The sequence below is a fragment of the Apus apus genome, chromosome 2 (assembly GCF_020740795.1).
Source record: "Apus apus isolate bApuApu2 chromosome 2, bApuApu2.pri.cur, whole genome shotgun sequence".
NCBI classification, from domain to species: Eukaryota; Metazoa; Chordata; class Aves; order Apodiformes; family Apodidae; genus Apus; species Apus apus.
Window position 1 is genome coordinate 138,013,488 of NC_067283.1, and position 21,206 is coordinate 138,034,693.

At 39.4% G+C, this 21,206-nt stretch overlaps 2 protein-coding genes across 9 annotated transcripts in view; one reads left to right on the plus strand and one right to left on the minus strand.

Moving 5' to 3' along the window:
- Nucleotides 1–7,052, plus strand: part of OXR1 (oxidation resistance 1) — a 270,959-nt gene extending 263,907 nt beyond the window's left edge. For all 8 annotated transcript variants that reach the window (XM_051609265.1, XM_051609269.1, XM_051609272.1 and 5 more), the window contains 3 exons: nt 1,980–2,075; nt 4,357–4,430; nt 5,030–7,052. In XM_051609265.1, the coding sequence (XP_051465225.1) occupies nt 1,980–2,075; nt 4,357–4,430; nt 5,030–5,165 (306 nt within the window). In that variant the 3' untranslated portion in view covers nt 5,166–7,052. The remainder of the gene's footprint in view (nt 1–1,979; nt 2,076–4,356; nt 4,431–5,029) is intronic.
- A 3,363-nt stretch (nt 7,053–10,415) lies between these two features.
- On the minus strand, nt 10,416–19,916 carry ABRA (actin binding Rho activating protein). The gene is made up of 2 exons (XM_051609274.1): nt 19,099–19,916; nt 10,416–12,713 (listed from the first exon to the last, which is right to left on the minus strand). The coding sequence occupies exons 1-2, from the start codon at nt 19,848–19,850 to the stop codon at nt 12,236–12,238; spliced, it is 1,230 nt and encodes a 409-aa protein (XP_051465234.1). The 5' UTR covers nt 19,851–19,916; the 3' UTR covers nt 10,416–12,235.
- Nucleotides 19,917–21,206: the final 1,290 nt, after the last annotated feature.

The following is a 21,206-nucleotide window of genomic DNA, read 5'->3' on the forward strand; positions in this document are numbered from 1 at the left end:
GAGAAGGAGACTCCACAGCCTCTCTGGGCATTCTGTTCCAGTGCTCCATCACTCTGACAGTAAGGAAGTTTTTCCTCATATTGAGGTGGAACTTAGTGTGCTCTAGTTTGCGTCCCTTTTGTCCCTTGTCCTATCACAGGGCACTGCTGAAAAGAGGTTGGCCCCTTCTTGACACCCACCCTTCAGATATACATATACATTAATAAGGTCCCCTCTCAGCCTTATCTAGACTAAATAGCTGCAGGTCTCTCAGCCTTTCCTCATAAGGCAGGTGTTCCATAGCAATATTTTGTTCTTAAACAATACATAATATAAATAAAGTAATAATAATAATGTAGGAAGGCTTCTGTAGGTGTTATGACTTAAAGGAAGCTCAGTTTCTAAGTCCTACCCCTCTTCTGCTCTGTAACAGTGGGGTGTCAATGGTGACTTCTAAAATGTGCAGTACTGCGTTACTATTGTGCATACTTTTTTCAGTTTCTTTTTGCAAGAGGTTAGTGCTTGAATGAACAAAAATGTGTCAAAGCATCTGCTATGGCATAATTTATCTGTTTGACTTAAGATGCAGTCTGATGTGCATTATCAGGCTGTTTTGAAGAAAATTATCCCTGATACTCTGTAGAAAACTACCTGGTTTTTTTCTCATAACCAATCAGTGGAAGACTGAGTATTGAGGATGAAAGGGTGTTCTGTTCCGTAATGATCTCATCTTTAAATGACTCTTCAGCCTTAGTGTTTTCTATTTCAATTAGAATTTTCTGAACAATCAACTTTCTGGACTGCAGTAAATTCCTGAGAAATAAGGAGTTTTCTAACAGTGGTTGTTCTGAACCAGTAACTCAAAACTGAGCTGGGCCAGACTTCATTAGGTGCTTGACACCTGTATAAAGGCCTTGAGTTCCTGATCTGAAGTTCCTACTCACCCAGTTTTGCCTTTTTTAACAGATATTATGGAGTTCAACATATAAAGGAATGCTTGGAAAATGTACTTATGGTTAGCCTTAGGGAATTTCTAGCCTTAGGAAATTACTTTAGGAAATTTCTTAGGATGGGCACAAGAAAATAACTTCCACTTCATATCCTGAGCATGTTTGATGTCAGGACATTGTCTTTAGTGTCTTACTCTGACCAGATCCATGCTTCTCAAACTCTGTTCAATGTGAACAAAACCACAAAACTTCAAAACTTTTTTCCTTTCTCATACAGGCAAATGAGAGAGTGCTTGTGGAGTGCTTTGATACTTATATCTATTAGACTCTTGCAGATGTTGAAACAAACTTCCTACTAGCAACAGAAATACTGATTTTGGGAGGGTTGTACTTCATAGGGTGTAATTGCTTTTCCATAATGATGCAGGGTTTTTTTCAAATTATTCTAGTTCCTTAGAAATGTATAGTACTTCAATCAGCTATAAAAATGCAATAATCAGTCCTTAGACCTTTTTAACTACTGTTGCAGTGTTCTTATTACTGAATATAACAAACAGTTTTACTACCCATAAAAAGCTCAGTTAAAAACTGTCTCATAAGACAGGATAATCAGTGCTTGCCTGTTATTTGGATTGGAATGAATAAATTACATGAAAAATAACAACTTGGTTACAGCTAGGAACTTGCTGAAGATAGCCTCTTTGGGAAAGAGAAGGTATATATGAAGTAGCAGAACCTTTTGATGTAAAACTAAAAATATATATATTGTTTCTAAGAATTTCCTGATCTTAGTTTTTATGCGTTTGACTATTTTTTTTGTTACTGCATTCACTTTTTATTGACAGGGTCCTCCTACCTTTTTATTGTACCACAAAGCACTGTACTAAATCTTAACCAGTGCACTTGGAACTGTGATACCATGTCAGACTTACCCTGCAGTGCGTTTCAGATCTGGCAGTGTTTACAACCTGATTTGCTTCTCTCATTAGAAATTCTCAGATTCTGTGTAGTTTTTCTTAAGTATTTTCTCTTGCGTATTTTTGCTTACAGGTTTTTGGTGCACTAGCATCTGAACCATTTAAAGTGAGTGATGGCTTTTATGGCACAGGGGAGACATTTATGTTCACTTTTTCTCCAGATTTTGAGGTAAGTATTAAGAACTTCATATGCTTTATATGCTTTTTTGCTTTTTTCCAACCATATGCATTATCTTAAGATACTTAATGAATAAATCTAGCAGTCAATCTAAAAAATTCTAGATATCTGAAAAAATGTCACTGTACTAATTTTTCCACAGAATCCTGAAGTGCACAGTAAATTGGTAGTGTTTGCATGGTGCAAAACACATTTAATCTGCACCCTTTCATTGTACTGAAGATGTTTGTATTATAAATTCTGCCATGTGTTTGACTGAAAATTAATGAACTACATAATTTTAAAGGGCTTATCATCTAATCTAAACATATTTTCTCAGTGTTTTTATTTTTGTAGAAGATTCGGTGTTCAAAGATAACTTGTTTTGGAATGGTATTATTTTAAACAGAGTAAAACATAAGAGACTTTCTGTTTCCATATATCTCTTCCCTGCATTTTCTGTGTAAACTTGGTGACTTCATTAGATCATAGAATGGTTTGAGTTGGAAGGGACCTTACTCTGGTTCCAACCCCCCTGCCATGGGCAGAGACACCTTTCACCAGACCAAGGTTGTTCAAAGCTCCATCCAACCCGGCCTTGAACACTTCCAGAGAGGGGACATCCACAACTTCCCTGAGTAATCCAGTCCAGTGTCTCACTGCCCTCACAATAAAGAATTCCTTCTAATCTAAATCTCTCCTCTTTCAGCTTAAAACCATTCCCCCTCATCCTGTCACCCCATGCCTTTGTAAAAAGTCCCTCCCTGGCTTTCCTGTAGTCCAACTTCAGATACTGGAAGGCTGCTGTAAGGTCTCTGTGGAGCCTTCTCCAGGCTGAACAACCTCAACTCTCTCAGCTTGTGTCCATAGGACAGGTGCTGCACCCCTCTGATCATCTTTGTGGCTCCAACAGCTCCATGTCCATCTTGTGTTATGGGCTTCAGATCTGGACAGAATACTCTAGGTGTGATTTCATGAGAATGGAGTAGAGGGAGCAAATCGCCTCCTTTGACCTGTTGGGCATGTTTCTTTTGATGCAGCCCGGGATATAGTTGGCTTTCTGGGCTGCCTAGTGCACGTCACAGACTCGCATCACAGTTCCTCATCAACCAACACCCCCAAGTAGTTCTCCTTGGGGCTTGTCTCAATCCATTCTCCTCCCAACTTGTAATTGTCCTTGGGATTGCCCCAATGCAGGTGCGGGACTTTGCACTTGACCTTACCGAACTTTGTGGTTGGCATGGGCCTACCTCCCAAGCCTGTCAGGGGCCTTCTGGATGGCCTCCCGTTCCTCCAGTGTGTCGACCACACCACACAGCTTGGTGTCATCAGCAAACTGGCTAAGGGTGCACTCAATTCCACTGTCCATGTTGCCAACAAAGATGTTAAACAGTACTGGTCCCAGTATTGACCCTTGTGGAACACCACTTATCACTGATCTCCATTTGGACATCAAGTCATCATTGGCCACAACATTTTGAGTGCAGCCATCCAGCCAATTCCTTATCCACTGAGTGGTCCATCCATTGAATCCATATGTTTCCAATTTAGAGACAAGCATGTTGTGCAGGACAGTGTTGAACACTTTGCGCAAGTCCAGATGGATAACATCAGTTTATCTCCCCTTGTCCTCTGATGCTGTGACCACACCATAACAGGCCACCAAACTTGGCAGGCACAATTTGCCTTTGATGAAGCCATGTTGGTTGCCACCAACCACCACAACCTTTTCTATGTGCCTTAGCAGAGCCTTCAGGAGGATCTGCCTCATTATTTTGCTTGGTACAGAGGTGAGACTGACAGGCCTGTAATTGTCCAGGTCTTCCTTTTTCCCCTTTTTGAAAATGGAGGTTGTGTGTCCCCTTTTCCAGTCAGTGAGAATGTCACCAGACTGCCATGACTTTTCAAATACACAGCTTTGCAACTTCATCCTCTAGTTCTCTCAGGAGCTGTAGACTTATCTGGTCAGGTCCCATGTACTTTTGCATTTTCAGGTTCTTTAGATGATCTCAAACCTGCTCGTAACCTACAGTGAGGGGATCTTCCTTTTCTCAGTCCCTGTCATTGTCTTCTGCAACTTGGGTGGTGGGGCCAGAGCCCTTGCCAGTGAAGACTAAGGCAAGAAAGTCATTGAGTAGCTTGGCCTTCTCCATGTCCCGCATTGCCAGGTCTCCTGTTTATTTCTAGAGATTGGCCTCTAGGCACCCACAGTCTGTCTTTACTGACATTTTATTTCCCCTCGAGCCAAAAAGTTTAACTTCCCAGTCTGTTTTTGGTTTTCTTTTTGCATTAGGTTTTCAAATGGACAGGAGACAACATGTTCTTCATTAAAGGAGACATGGACTCTCTTGCTTTTGGTGGAGGAGGGTAAGTTTAATTTCTTTTCGTTATTTGAGTAAGTTGAAAGTGTTTGCACACCTTTGAAAAGAAAGTGCCTTCAGTCCCCTCCTTGCATGTGTGTCTTGGTGTATTCAGAATGGACACAAGATGGTATGACTCAAGTTATGTAAATATGCAAATTAAGTGTCACTAGAACAGGCTTGAATTGAAACTGTATCATCCCAAGACATGCCATTGTCTTCAGAAGTTATATGCTCTCTCACCCCCCACGTAAGTGCATAAGCTTCTGGGTTGTTAATCCCTTATTTGTTACCAGCCTTCTACTTTACATGTGGGCTTACTGTTGTGCCTTTTTCTTAATATAAATGGAAGGGGCTGAAAACTGAAGAGTTCTGGTTAGCATTTTATTTCAGAATACCTGAAAGAGGAATATTCCCAAGTTAATATTAAATACTAAAAAAGAAAAAATAAATCTTTGCAGCTTCAACTTCATCAACAACTATGAGTTGTGTTGAAAAAGAATACTGTAATTAGTCTTCATTTTTGAATTCTGAATATAAAAAAGAAAAAAAAGTTCAATGCTTATTCCCTCAGTCTTTTGCTTTAATACATTGTCTTTCTTGCAGAGGGGAGTTTGCTCTTTGGCTCGATGGTGATCTCTACCATGGAAGAAGTCATTCGTGTAAAACATTTGGGAATCATACACTCTCTAAGCGAGAAGACTTCACTATTCAAGACATAGAAATTTGGGCTTTTGAATAAGTGTTTATTTCTACAGGGTATTGTCCCAAACCTGACATGAATCAGTGCAGCTCAAAAATTCCTAGGAGCAATATAATGCACCGTTTTATCTCCTCAGTTTTTTTGTAAGTTTTCAGCTTGGCCATCTAGTTATTATTTTGAAATAGCAGGCTTTTTTTTTTTCCCACACTCTTACATCTGTAATATACTGTCCTACTTTTTCTAAGCTGTAGACACTTTTACAAAATATAGAAGATGTTGACTAAAAATTAACGTTAGGTACTTCGAGCCTTGCAACCTATTCAATTTTTTATCCTTATTACAGTTGCCTCCCAGGTTTCCCACACACACCTTTCTGCAATCCTGCTAGGGGGCTGCTTCATCGAATATAGGTTATTATTTTTGTATTCAAATTTTGTCTATGAATGAAGTTGCCCTCTGAACCTGTGTAAGAAGAAAGCTGCGTGTGGGTATTTGGCAGCAATACTGCAGAGATTGGTCTGGACCAATGATGGGTTAATTCATACGGTGCCACAAACAGACGAGAAGCCTGGCATTCCTTCTTACCACATAACAATACACACGGTGAAGTTAGAAGATATCCAAAGTCAACAGTGCCACTTGTCTTATTTATTGTTCATGTTTAGAAAAAAGTCAGTTAATACGTGTTCTAGCTGCATGCAGATTGTATTAAAGAGTGTCTTGCACATGCTGTTAATGATCTGCAGGTTTGGGACAAAGACTGACAGTACTGAGCTACATGGAAAGGACTTCTAAAATACAAGGGAATGTAAGAATATGATAGTTCCACAAAATTAAAAGGCTAAAGCAAGCAGAACTTGGTTAACAATTTGTAGCTATAGTAGGGCATTAAAAGTACAGAAACAGATGCATCCTTCTTCAACATAAAGTGTCAGATATATACTGTTATACTGTTGTAGCCTTGTAGCACATCAACTCCAAGAATATAGCTTATTCCTGTCCAAAGAAAAAAATAGTTGTGATGTTTTTGAGTGGGTCTATGTTGTAAATTTACAGTTAGCACCAGCTCTGATTAAAATGAAATAATGTACTATAGGTAGACAATATTGTAATTCAGTAGACTTGTGGAATATGCAAACGTACTGTCATGTGACCTCAAAAAAAAAAAATGACAGGCTAGAATCCAGTTCCAGTAGTTCTTGTCCACTTTTGTAGGAAAATCAATAAGCCATTGTGGCAATAACAGCTCAACAAATTGTTTGTTTCAAAGCTTTTATTCTATGTTCTGCAAAAACAAAACAACAACAACAACAAAAAAACCAACTAAAAAAATTGCTGTTGAGTGTGACAGTGACTGACATTGTGCTGAAATTTCAGCTATTTCAGATGAACATTGTATATTATCTTGTAAATTAATGTTTAAAGTAGTTTTGTTATTATAGAAAAGTGTTGGTTGACGGGTTTGCTTATAGCACTTTAAATTATTCTAGAAATGGAATAAAAGCCAAATGGGTTGGCTTAATTAGACGTAGTTGTATATTATTTCAAACTATTTACATCTCTGGAAAGTTCTAAAAATTAATTTGAAGACAGCTTACTGCTATGGTATTGAGAAAGGGCAGATGTTTCATCTATAATATGCTAATGCTCAATATTAATAGAAATACAGGGCTTTGTTTCCTGTCTCTATGTATAGCTCTCTGTCCTTATTAGAACTTAGTACAATGTCTAGACTAAATGTTTACAAAATAAGGAACTGTAAATAAATTAAAATGGCTTTTCTCCCCTTTGGTCTTCCACAGCAGTATTATTGTCTTTGTGGAGTTAAGACTAATTATTACAACAACAAAATCCTGTAATGGATTTGAAGTACTATAAGGTCACAGTGATGTATAGCAAATAAATCTAAATATATGTAAAAATAAACTTGAGTTGGAGTTTATTTAGAAGTTGGCGTTTTCTTGGAAGCACAAATGCAGGTTCTTGCTGTTCATTTAATAGCTTTACTAAATATATGGGATGTGTTTTCTCATCCTTTTGGGGATTTTTTGTTTTGAGAGCCCAGTGGGAAGCAGTGAGAGTGAAATATTCTGTCTTCAACCACTTTCAAGGGAAGAAAAAAAGCATCTCAGATTATCCTTGATGACAAAGCCCATTAATTGAAGTACTTAGTCTCTATCCTAAGCTCAAATTGCAAATAAAGCCTATTTTATATTTTAAATGCTACTGGGAATAATTTTATGAAAAATTATACTTTGAATAATTTTTTTATAAAAGCACAGAAAAATCTTCAGTAGCTGAATGCCTGTGAGCATAGGTCCAGTCTTAGAAAGACATGCGGGGGAAAAAAAAGTGGAACTCAACCGGTATAGTGAGCAGCACAATAGCAATCATGCTTGTACAAACACTGAATTAGTTAGGGAACAGAGGAACACATTTCAGTCAAAGTTTAAATGGATGTTGTAATACTTAAGATGTGACTAGCTGTGTAAAGGATCTACAGAGGGTAATGCATGTTGTCAGTTAATGGAAGACCATTAATTTTGTTAACCGAAGGTGTAGTTAACTTCCGTATGACACATGTAAAAGATGGTATAGGGGAGACCACGATGCTGTCTTGATGTACTGCCTGCATTCAATTCCAAATGAATTTTCTGTAGTATAATTCCTTTCCATTTTTCTTGGCAAGGTTCGTTTTTGTGATTGTAAAGAGTTGAGGTTTGACATATACTCAAGGCTTTATCAGCTACATTTTTAAAGAGTTTGGTGCCAGAAGACACTGTCTCATCATGCAGTACCCAGGTGTATTTATTGACTTACTTGATGTTTTGCTTAGATACCTGGGATTCTTACCACATCATCTTTCAACTCTAAATCCTATTTATGTTAATTACTGCTTTTGTATACTCTGCAAAGAACATAATTTTTCATGTATGGTTCATGCTTGCAACCTCCTGCAGTTGATTTTTTTTTTTTAATATATACAGGAGTTACTAGACAAGTAAAAACATTTCAAATTTAAAAATAGTCTTGATTTGAATACTCCCCAGTATTCCTCATTCAGGACTTGGATCTTAAATCTCACTTATGTTCTTCCTTTGTAAATGGATGCATGTCATCAGGGTGTTTTTCCTATTGTCACAACTGTCAGGTGCTCTCCTATTTCTCCCCTTAAGAGTAGGTGCAATTGGAACGTGAAGCAACACTACAGTGTGATGCTGGAGCAGAGAGTCCTGCTTTGTGGATGGTGCACACTCTTTCTGTAGTCTGTACAGACCAAAGTGGTCTTGCAGCACTAGCACCCATGTCTGGGCTGTTTAAGCTCTGATTTCGGCTGTCCTGCTTGTCTGACAAGCATTGTGATCCTTGTTGAGGTTCTGTTGTAGTAGTTACTCTGCTAGTAGTAGACATACTGTTGAACACTGAACTGCTTTCAGTGTGCCCTTTGGTGGTGGGAGTGACTGTGGTTGAGATGTTGGTGCAGTGCATATGTCACCCTGGCAGCAGGGCTTGCCGATGTTTGTTCTGTGATCAGTGACCATTTAACATCTCACCACAAATGTTATGCTTTCCCCTACAGATAATTGTGTTTCAGCAGCCTTCACTTGTTTTAAAAATTAGCTTTAATGCTGAACCTTTTTAAAGAAGGAATTTCTGCCATGGAGGAGGGAGCTGATTTTCAGTGGATGGGATCCAGTCAACCATCCATTCACTTCAAGCCACTGCAGCTTCAAGCAACTGTTTTAAGATTTGAAAAAACAGAAAGGCGTGAAAGTAAAATTTATTTCTTTTGGTTTAAATTCCATGCTGTCACTTAATCATGGAAGGTATATTCAGAGTTTGGAAAATACACCTCACAATTCTTACAGAAGATGAGATGAGGTTTTTGATATCAAGGAAGGAACTTTGCTTTCCTAGCAAACTACAGTTCTCTCTGCTGCATTCCATGAAGGAGAAAACGGGAAAGTTCCACATCTCCTCTGTCCCTGAATTGCACTTCAGCTGAGAACTTCACCTGCAGTTTAGTTTGTCCTCACCTCACTTGCCCCCAGTATATGCATATGCATTTTATTAAACTATTAAAGGGTAGTCTTGTCCATAATGACTTCTGGTGGGTGTACAGGAGCTTGCAGAAAAGTCAAATGTCAATGATCTGTTGCTCACAAATTTTTGAGGTTATGAAACTTATGTATCACAGTATTAACTTAGGTGCAGGTATACCTGTATTTCAGACGTTAAGAGTAGGTCAGGACAATAGTTTCCTCTGGTGTAAATACTTAACTTTCCCTAATGAACCTGGAGGAAGGTGTCAGCATTTGAGAATGCCAGCAGTATTCAGTTCAAATCAGGTGTCTGGCTTCCCATGTTGTATGGGGCAAGAGCAATAAAAAGCTGAAGCTAAAGCTGATTTTGACTCTGCCAGCCCAGCCTTTTTTGTGAGTAGGCATGCAGCAGGGCAGAGGTGACTCTCATGTGAATGAAAATTGTTGTCAACAATTTCTGCCTTCTTTTCATGTAATTGCTTCTTCATTGGAAGCACTGCTCAGCAAGTAGAAGATAAAGGAGAAGAGGCACTCCATGCTTTCATCTTCCTATTAAACAGGGAGGAACAACTGGAAAAAAACTTATTTTGCAGTTTCTACAGGCTACTTTGTTGGATCAAGCCCTAAGCCAGGAAGGTGATCTTGATTCCTACTTCAGCAGTACATTACTAGTTGTATTCCAAATGTTTCCCTGAAGGTGAAGTAGCAGATGGCATGGACTTCATAGCAAAGCATCACCCATTCTCATATGCTGTAAACATGCATAATACTGAAGACCTCTTAGAGGTTTACTTCAGTTTGAGTATTTCAGTACAAACTTTATGACTACTACTGTCTCAGGTCAGTGAATGGAACTAGATGGAACTGATTCTGCACACAGTGGTGAGATGCTCAAGCTTCAAGTCACACATGAACACAATACTGACAAAAACATTTGAGGTGAGCTGGTTCTCTGCTGTGTTGTCCTGTGGTAGGATGAGGATTCTTATGAGCAGAAATATATAATTCACTTAACACTTGCATGTCTTAAGTGTGTGTTCTTTGTACAGGTATTTTATAGAAGGACTGTTTCATTTCCATGTGCTCTGAAATCTGGTGCTTTGGACAGAGAAACCTTCACAGGGAATTACATTAAATGCTGGTGAAAAGGAAAATGTACTTAAATTTAAAAAAAACTTACTGATGTTTTACTTCACAAGACATACACACAGACTTCTTTAGTGTGTGAGAGGAATAACCCAAGAAATTGTCAATTAAGGGTTTTATTTATAGTTCATGTATTGCTTTGACAACCAAATTTCCTCAAGACAATTTAGACATCTGCGAAGGTCGTTATATAAAGACATAAAGAATAAGACAAGAACATGCAGATAATGATATGTAAGTATTGCACTCAAAAGGTCAGTTTTGCAGGTCAGCTTGAGTAGTCGGAGATCTTGAGAAAATATTGAGTAAGTTCTGCTGAATCCATCTTATAATGATTTTTTTAGTTCCTTAGGTTCACAACATACAACTGTGTCTAAAATATTCATTATTTACATAGACTTACAATATGCATACTCGTAAGTTCTTGTATCACCGACTTAGAGAGTATTTTACTTATTTGTCCATTGGAGTTTCAAACCAGAGTATAGTTACTCGTAATAAGATCTCAATATTTGTTTTATCACACAGACAAGATGTTTTCATACATATTTTCTTCTGTAAGAAAGTATTTGCTCTTTCTGTTTGAAATAATCTTTTTTTGGGGGTGGAGAAAAAAGCTTTTTCATTATGCAAATTACTTGCCCAGGCATCTTGTTCTGAAAAATGTTTTTTAAATTAATCACATTTTTAGTAGGATAGCTATTTTTACAGTAGTAGTTTAGAGAAACAGTGATCTATATAATCCAGTAAGCATTGGAGACCCTATAGATTTGTGTCTCAAATTTGTACATAATACAAACAATTTTAACAACTAGAAGTATCAGTTAATTAGCATTTACTCCTCTTCAGCATCACCTGGACTGAAATATATTATTTTCGTAACATCAGAATGGTTCAGCTGACAAGTGCTGTAAAAGTAGACCAGAGTTTCTCTGTAATATGAACACCATTTTCCTAAAGTTTGTTGATTCCAGTTTCAAATGGTGTTTGTGTCTTTTCTCAGAGAAGTATATTTCAATGGAGGAGGCCAATTGTAGGAACTTTTTTGTTATACACAACAGTACAAGTACCTGACTGTTTTTGTTATGTTACATGTTGTTTTCCCTTATATTTATAAATACTATTTACATAGGTAAATTATATGATGCATTGCACAGCATTTCATAGGAGGTATTTTCTATGTGACTATCAGAATTTTTTTGTGTGCATTACATTCTATTGGGTGTTTTCTCTCCAACATCCATAATTCTAGATATAAAACTAATAAATTAGTTCTAGAAATAACTATATATAAATAAAATATAAAACTGAATTTATAAAAAGCTATTTTGTCTAAGTTTGTATGTGATATATAAGAGAAAGTTGTGTCACTAGTTGCAACCAGATAATACTCCAGTAGTATTTGAGTATCCTGCTTGTAAAGGAAACAGATGTGGTATCCTTGATTCTGTATTCAAACTATTCTAAATTCATTTAAATAAATTATTTAGAAAATACATGCACAAGATCACTTTCATGACAAAGAACTTGGTCGTATTTTATATTGTCATTGAACTTCTGATCTGGCATTCCTGATATCCCAGTTTAAATAACTGGGAAAATCTTCAAAACACATAACAATTAGAATTCATTTGTTGTTATGGGGTTTAATAATCAGCTGCTTATATTCAATATGGATTTTTCTCTTTATTTTTCATGTAATAACCAACTGAAGTGTCCTACAAGCCCTTCTAGTATAGAGAAAAATCCATTTGAACGCTTGCATTACCACACAGTAGTTATAAAATACGTAGTTAGAAAAAGGCTCATTATCACTTGTGGGTGAGCAGGGGAGTCTTGTATTCAAAATGTGCAAATGCTAATAGCAAAGGGGAAGTAGAGAGAGGTTTTCCAAAGCAAATTGTTCTGGTAGTAGCATACCTATTTTAATAAAGTAATTATGACATTATCATCCCTTCCTTGCCATAACATTTCTCCATCAAAGTCCACCAGCCCGTGTTTCCTGGCTCTCAGGAGAATCCCAACAACCTTATCTGAAATACGAACGTATCTCTCAAAGAGTTCCCCGAAAGTGACTTGGATCTTGCCGTCGGGCTGTGGTTTAGCCATTGATTCAATGATGAAGCACATGTCTCTAATCTCCCGGTGGATGTGGGCCTCTGCTCTCTTGGCCCTTTCAGCAGTTTTGGTTCCTTCCTTTGGATGGCCATAGCCTTCATCTCCTTTGTGCAGGCGTGTGGACATGGCCAACTCATGGTCAAATTCTTCGCTGAAGGGGTTCAGCTTCTGTGTTACGATGTGCTGGTCGGCCCATTCTTGCCATCTATCCTTCAGGCTGTTGACAGCGCTGTGTTTCCTGTGGGCTTGGGTGCGTGCTTCTTCACTAAACCTGCTTGCCCTGAAACAAACAAAAGGGCATTTGACCTTTGCATTTCATCATTTAATTACATGGTTCTGCTACTAATCTCTTCTACTGTCTTGGTTTCTGTGTTTTTCCAGATGAGATGCTAACCACCAGGTGGCACGAGTTCACTACTTCTAAATGAGGTTTTTGGGGGCTTTTAATCCAGGTTCTAGTTTGCACTCAAAAACAAATTTGCTGGTCACACCTCAATCTCATCTATGCTACCACCCTTCAGCCTAGATCTGAGCTTGTTATGACAAACTTTTGCCCAGAGTGGCTTAATTCTGATGGGACCAAAACAGTGTTTCACTGATCACCTGCACTTTCTATACCTTGGATCAGTCACTCAGTTTCTCATTTCTGACTGTCCAGAAGAGCCTTATATCTGCCTCCCTGATGTTAGAAATGATAATAACTGGAAGTGTATGGACCGGGTCCTCAGCTATTAAGTGAAAAACAGAGGGTAGGACTAGAAAAATCTGTCCACTGTAATAGACATTGATGTTTAAAGCAACAAAAAGCTAATAGCATGCAGTAGCTCTGCCTGTGCTTATAGATTTTAAGTATGATTCTAAACAAGTGTCTAAACAAATTCATATTCTCACGGTCAGGGTACACACCTGATAGGAACTTAGGGCTACTGAGATTTGTGTCAAGGTCAAAGGATGACAAAAGACCAGTGGTCTTCCTGATTTTTGTGTGTGTGCATAGCAGCATCTTATTGCTGCTTGACTCTAGTCAGACAAATTGTAGATACTCTTTCCTCTAGTGGGCAATCTCACGTGGTGTGCAGAAGCTATAGATAGTCTGAGCTAATCTTTGTGCTGTCTACATCCTGTCATTGTGTCTGTACAGAGCTCGACTGGGGAGTGTTGTGCTATGGCTGTGCCAAAGTAATTTGTTTTGTAATATTTTTGCTTCCCAGAAGGCTGCTCTGAAACCTCCCCCGTAATGTCAGTTGGATATTAACAGTTACACTGGAGAACCAAACACAGTCAGCCAGACAGTACACAGGACTGCAAGCCTGCAGAAAATTTTGTTTCCCTACTGTTTAGGTACTCCTTTGTGTTCTACTAAACCCACTGAAAGAAAGAATAAGAGCAACAGAGATGTTCTGAATCCAGATCCATGCACCAGAAGGATGCCAGTTCTGGGCAGCTGTGTCACAGCTAGGGGAAGAACTGCAGACATTTAGAGTCAGGGATAGAAAAAGCAGTAGATGAGCAAGACCACTCTGTTGGAGTTGCCATTAGCTTGGCATAGCTATTTTGAGAAACTACTTAAAAAGTTCCAAAATACTCTTCCCCATATTGATGGTGAAAAACATCAGGAGACTTGAGCACACACGTGTTGCCAAGTACACGAACCTTCCTTCTGTGGTGTGACTGCAGAGAATCATGAGAACAGGCAGTGTGTATGTACCTGTGGTTTTGTTCATGTAAGTGAATAACAAGTAGATTCTGTCAGGAAAGCATTACAATACATCAGTGGGGTTAAGTTAGGTAATTTTGTTTCCCAATGATAAACCAAAGTCTCCTGCTTATAAATGGTTGTCATACAGAGAGAGGGAAAGTTGTCATCCTTTGCCCCTTCCTGAACTGTGGCTTCATTGCCCAAAGGAACTGTGGGCACAGGGTTTGGTTACACAAAGCAATTTGTCTTCTGAAACCTATAGATTTTCCAGAAGCGATTGAAACCCTGTGCCGGTGCAGCTGTAGCTGAAACTTGAATTTTTTCCCCATGTCTTCATGTGGGAAGTTATCAGTGAAGGAAGGGGGGAAAGAACCCTAAGCAAGTCAAAATTGCTTAGAAGAAGCAATACCAATAGGCTTAGTGGATCTGATGAGCAGATCCCATCACAGATTTTGTCTTACAGCCACAGCAGCTGCTCCCCCTTCTCTCCAAGGGCCATAACCCCTGAGAAAGTCCTGGAGCTTCAGTTCCTCAGGTTGAAGGGAAAGAAGCCAATGAGTGAGGTAACATAACTCAGTAGAGGCTTTGTTACCTCTTTTTATTTGACAGACTAGTAAGTATTCTCTTCCTACTGAAACCTCTAATTCTCTTTTCTAGCTGGGTTCTGTTACCACCTTCCCTATCCTAATCACCATCTCAGTGGTTGAGAAAAACACCATCCTACCTATCTTTTTGCTTTTACCACGTCCCATGGGGTTTAGAAAAACCTTACTGTTACTTTTTTTAGTGCATCTTCTAATTTAACCATTTTTTATGAAGTGCAGTTTCCCCCATTTAGTTTAATGACAAGTTAACACAGGAAACTGTACACGTAAAAGAATTTTTTCATGTTTGTGTAGCACTTACACACTGGCTTGTGGATCCAAAAAGAAGCTTGTGAGCATGAACCCCATATAAGAAGTGCTTTACCTGTAGCATTTAAGTAAATTAACCTGTTAGCCAGAATGATCACCCCAAATCCATTCTGAACTTCCAAGAGGACAATGATCATGTTCTGTGTTCCCTACGTTACTTTCAGGAAAGAAAAAATATGGATCCCTTTATAATGTCTTGAGTTTCATATAATTCTGTACCCCTTTGGCTCCTAAGCAACAAGAACAAAATACAAAATGTAGGCACTAAAGTGGCTTCTGCTAAGCAAGCAACCTTATTCCAGTAAATTTTGCAGCTGAAAATGATGCAGGTGCTGATGTGAGGAAAAAAAAATCCTAATACTCATGGCTTTTTTTTCCTGGAATATGATGAGGAAAATGGAAGATTTGCTGTAACAACCATCACTTATGGCCATTTTGAAGAAGATTAAGCTACAGAGAGATTTATAGAAGTAACTGGCTGAAATAATTGTGCTCTAAGGCTATAAAATAATTTTTTAAAAATGAATAGTTAAAGCATCCAGTCCTGATAACAGCACTATAAGTAGAGAGAATTATTTTTGCGTCAGGTTTCAGTGGAAGAGATTGGTCTAAGTAACATAGAGGGTGTTATTTCAATCATTTGCACCTTGGTAAGTATGACTATTGGATTTTTTCCAAGGTAGCAGCACTAAAATTAGACATATGAGAAAAAGGTAAGTAAAGTTTAGCAGAAAGATAACTGTTTGGGTTTTGTTACAGCATAGGAGGTTTAAGATGAATATCAGGAAAAATTTTTTTACTGTAAGAGTGACAGAGCACTGGAACAGGCTGCCCAGAGAGGTTGTGGAGTCTCCTTCGCTGGAGACATTCAAAACCCGCCTGGACGCCTTCCTGTGTGATGTGCTCTAGGTGACCCTGCTCTGGCAGGGGGGTTGGACTCGATGATCTTTCGAGGTCCCTTCCAACCCCTAGGATTCTATGATTCTATGATATGTAAGCACAAATACAGGCTGGCTGGAGAATGGATCAGAAACAGTCTGGAGGAGAAGGACTTAGGGGTGATGGTGGATGAGAAGCTCAACATGAGCTGGCAATGTGTGCTTGCAGCCCAGAAGGCCAATGATGTCCCAGGCTGCATCAAAAGAAGTGTGGCCAGAAGGTCAAGGGAAGGGGTTGTGCCCCTGTACTCTGCTCTTGTGAGCCCCCACCCGGAGTACTGTATCCAGTTATGGAGTTCCTAACACAAGAAAGACATATAGCTGTTGGAGTGAGTCCAGAGGAAGGCCACAAAGATGATTAGAGGAGTGGAGCACCTCTTCTCTGGGCACAGGCTGAGAGAGTGAGACTGTTCACCCTGGAGAAGAGAAGGCTCTGAAGGGACCTTATAGCAGCCTTCCAGTATCTGAAGCTGACCTACAGAAAAGCTGGGGAGGAGCTTTTCACAAGGGACTGTAGTGAGAGGACAAGGTGGAATGAATTAAGACTGGAAGAAGGGACATTAAGATTACACATTAGGAGGAAATTCTTTAGTGTGAGGGTGGTGAGACACTGAAACATGTTTCCCAGAGAAGTTGTGAAAGCACCATGCCTAGAAGTGTTCAAGGCTAGGTTGGATGGGGATCTGAGCAACCTGATCTAGTGGGCTGATTTTGAAGGTCCCTTCCTACCCAAACCATTCTATTATTCTTTTATTGTTACATTTTTGTTGTAATTGAGGTTATTTACAGACTATATCTACTGCAAGTGTATCCAGTTTTCCCACTGCATGTGTGAAATCTTTGGTTTGAGGTTCTACATTCTGTGAGAGGACAGTGCACACAGTCTGTCCCAAAGGCAGTGGCTACAAACTTAAAAGCTGTAGGTTAATGAAGGGTGTTTTTCACTTTGGCTGTTCACCATTTGCTCCTTGTGGGGGATGACTGGTCAGCTGCACAGCAAAGCATCATTCTAATCTCCAATCAAAATAGTTAAAGTAGCTCCATATGTTCAGATAGTTGTGCTAAAAATAACTGTATGGTTGATATCCAGGACTACGTTAGTCATAGTCTAATGCTGGTCATAGTACTTATCAGTTGTGAGGTGTAAAACCCAAGTAGTGGGAATGGTGCTGCCTGCCTGCAAAGGCACCACTAAGACTTTTTTTAGCATTTTCATCAGTGCTAGTCCCAATTTTCATTTCTGAAATGGTGATTAGGATATGATATGAATCTACTGGCCCTGATCCCCCAATTCCTGTTGCTTTGCTCTTCCTTTAGGCACAGGTTGGTTGGGTGGGTGAAAACCCTGCTGACTCCTTTCAAACTGACTCCTGTCCAGCTGGTGTTGTGTCTGTGGGTGATGGACACAGAGTAGAAGCAGTGAAGACTCAGGCCCCACCACAAAATGGCTCCTGGTACGAACCCAGCCTCTTCCCTCCCATGGGCTTGGGCAGACGAGCATTGCTGAGCCCTGCCTGGCTCAAGCTGGGCCTCCAGCCGCCCTCCCTGCCCAGCAGAGTGGGCAGGCAGCACGGGGGCTGCACCTTGGCCACCCCTCGATGCCCCCTGGCCTCACGGGCTGCACTCTCCTTCATTGAAATTTTACAGCTAGATGTGAGGTTTTACACCCAAACTGTTCAGGTTCAACCACACCTTCCTTCCTGCTGTCTTTGTTCCAGGGCATTGCCAAGTTTGTAAAACAGAGGGCTGGAACAAAGTGTGTTGTGTCTATATAACAGCTGCCTACAGTTTCCCATCCTGCAGCATTGGACTCATGGATCTTCCAATCTTTTACTAGCAAGAGAGTGATGAATTAGTTTGGTATCTGCTCATTGGCAAGTCTGGCCACAGCACAGCTGTTTGTAGCTGTCTTCTGGAAGGGGAGTTGTGATGGAGATCTCTGGGAAAGGAAATGAGAATTTCTACCAGCCTCTGCTGTTCCTCTGCTCTTCTGGGAGACTTCCCAAGGTCTGCATGTCTATGACTGAACTCTACTTTCTTACTACCTGGCCTCCAAATTTAAAACACATGTGGTATTGTGTAGTAATCTTAAAGCATAAGCATCTTACTGGATGAGGTATTACTCAAAACTGTCTGATGCAATGAATTTGCTACTTAATTCAAAATTTTCAGTAGAGCCTATAGTAACTCTGTAGGTAAATAACAGATTCTGCTTCCTTTTTCCTTACACAGTTTACTGTCAGGAACTTTTACTTCCACAACATATTCAATTAATGTACTTCCCTGCTGCCCACATATGATAGTGTCCTGAAGGAGACCTTGACTTTGAAGAATCAATTGATAATTCAAATGTTCTTTTTGTCAAATCATTTATAACATATAGCATGAATCCTGCAGGTGTTGAAGTAGGCTGGATGCTTTCTAATGTGTTTGAGGTCCCAGGTCCTGTGAAAGTTTTCATTCTTAGGCTTGATGAATTACAAATCTATGGAAAGCTTCCAGAGAGAAGCAGTGAACCCAGCTTTTGCTAAGATGTACTTAAAAGTAATTCCTGCAATGTCTATTTTGGACATTCTCTACAAATTACCCCTGACAATATTTACAATTTGTACTAAAATACTAATTTATACTAAAATAATAAGTATTTTGAAATATTGTCAAGTATATTGCTTTAGACTTAACATTTGTTGGAATAAATTAATAACTGTGGTTCTTAATGAGGTAAAAAATGTTATTCTGGAATATGAACTAAAGTATTAAGAGGTAAGTAATGATTTTGATAAGCCAGTATATCCAGTGTGAAAATTAAATATAATTAATATTTCCCAAATGACACTTCCTGTGTCTACTATCTATATAGTATATAGGCCGTAATCTCAAGGCTATAGTTGTTGACTACCTGCTTCAGCATGGAGAGATATATGAAAGGCTTTCTGGATTTTTTATTTTTTTGTTTGTTTGTTTGTTTTTTCTTCAGGAGTAATAGTTTATCTTCAACCATTTCCTACCATTTCCCCACCTCCACCCCCCCTACCCTTTCATCTTCCTCATGGAAACCTGTACCTCTCTCAGGGTCTCTTGATCATTTGTGATCATGTAGTAAATTTTACTTACAGAGATGGCATAGGTCGTTTAATCCTCACAGCTGTCACCTCTCGGTCACTGTCTTCTTGCTCAAGTTTGTCCTCTGCTTCCCCATAGCCACTGTCCACTGTATCTACGCTGTCACGATGGCACTTAAGTAGCAGATTTTCCTTAGCCTCCCTTTTGTCCTCTTGTTCCACCTGTTTCCAGCCCTTGGTCAGCTCTGATACCATGTTTGAACACTTTCTCCTCATGGTTGGAGATAATTTGCCACCAAGAATTTTGTCAACAGCACTGGATTCTTCTTTGAGCTTGGTCATCTCTGAATTGCTATTGTTTTTCTCATACCTTTCACTGAGAAGGCTAACGTCACCTCCCCGTTCATAGGCTTTGCTTACAACGGTTTTGGTCACCTCTTTGCTTTTAATGCTGAACTTTTTGAGGGCTTCATCTGATTCCCTTGAATTTTTTTCAGCATCTCTTACTGTCAGTGATTCCTTGGCTGAGGATTTTTTGTCATCTTTTCCTTGGTCCCTCTTGACAGATGGAATTGACCATTTTTCAAAGGATCTTTCTTGGACAGGCTGAGCTGATGAGTCTTCTGCAGGGAGAACCCATCCAGAAGGCTCTTGGGCTTGCTTTATGTGGTGGTCAGATACCCACTGCTGCCAACCTTGTGCCAAGCTGTAGACTCCGCTGGCCATTTGGATCTTGTGGACAGCCCTTTTGGGAGGAGAAGCGCTTGACTTTCCTTCAGGAGCCACATCACTGTCTGCTGCCATGCTGGCTTTTCCTCTTCTTATGCTAAGCACCTTCTGAATGAGCTTCCTGAAGTGAATAATGTCTGCTGAAGAGCACTACAGATATTTAAATAGAAGCGGGAGCAGTTTGCTCCCATGGAAAATATGTGAAACACTTCTCACAAAGATATAGTATCCTCAGTGTTACAGAGTCTTTTTTTAAACTGCAGGGTTGTATTTCATCACGGCAGATGAATGATGCATGATGTAAACAGGGTGACACAGACCTGCACTGGAAATGGTGGGAAATTAACAGCTCCTTTAGTCCCCTTTCCCTGGGACTGCTCAGTTGTCAATTTGTTGGCCAGGGTCTTGTTCTCCTGGAAAGGCAGAACTTTGGTCAGAGATGCTGAAACAGTGTCTGAAACTGCTAAGTGTGACATGCTGTCAACTGCTGACAACTTTGGCCAGAGACCTCTCGTCATCACAAGTAAATAGTGGCCTTCATCATGGAGTGTAAAGCCAGAAGCAGGCTAAGAACGAGAACCATTTAGAGGCATTTTCTAAAAAAAAAGGCTAGGTGATTTCTTTTTATCGCTCATATATCCAAAGAAATCCAAGTTTTAAAAAAATTTTTAAAGGTGCTTATGTGCTCTGTTCCCAGTCATAATCTATTAATGACTGTCTATTTCGAACGTAGCTTCAGGGGGGTCCAGGAACACTATCGTGTTTGGTGTCAGCACTAAGAATGAGGGAATCACTGTCTCTAGTGTGGGCATTAATATAGTTAGTTTGACTTGATCAGATAGATAAACATCTCCTAATTTTAGGATTTAAAAAAAAATAAAGTGTAGCCTATTCAATTCCTGACTGCTTTTAAAGAAAGTTCTGTATAAAACTTGGTGTTTACTTGTACATTATTTACCCCATAATTATGTTTAATTGTATATACATTGTAGAATTGTTACATGATAATAAAAGAGACATTTACTGAGATACAGTCCTGTGCTATCATATTCCTTAGTATAACGTTTCCTAAATAGGAAGGGAAAATGGCATTGCTTTTTCCATCCATCATACCTTGCAGCTTGCATGATGACCTGGGGCACTTGCCATGTGGCACTGTGAGGCACTCTGAACTTCAAGGAATTCTGTTGGCTTCATTGGTGTGACACCAGAGATAAATATGAACTCTTGGTACTCTGCCTTTTTCTCTTCTCTCTATTAAAATCTGGGCTGTTTTAAGTAGCTTAGGTCATATCTAGCTCTTGTTTAATAGTATTAGACTATATCATACCTTGGACTTCTAGGCAGAATTCCTCATTAATCTGTGCAGTCATTTCCTCTTCAGAACTGATGACATAATATAAACTGGTGTTGCTGTCAGATATTTACTCA

What these genes read in the sequence shown, in the direction of transcription:
- ABRA (XM_051609274.1), bottom strand. Translation starts at nt 19,850, where the DNA reads ATGGCAGCAGACAGTGATGTGGCTCCTGAAGGAAAGTCAAGCGCTTCT. An exon ending in AAACGACCTATGCCATCTCT is followed by an intron (nt 12,714 to 19,098) that starts GTAAGTAAAATT and finishes TGTTTGTTTCAG; the next exon opens with GGCAAGCAGGTTTAGTGAAG.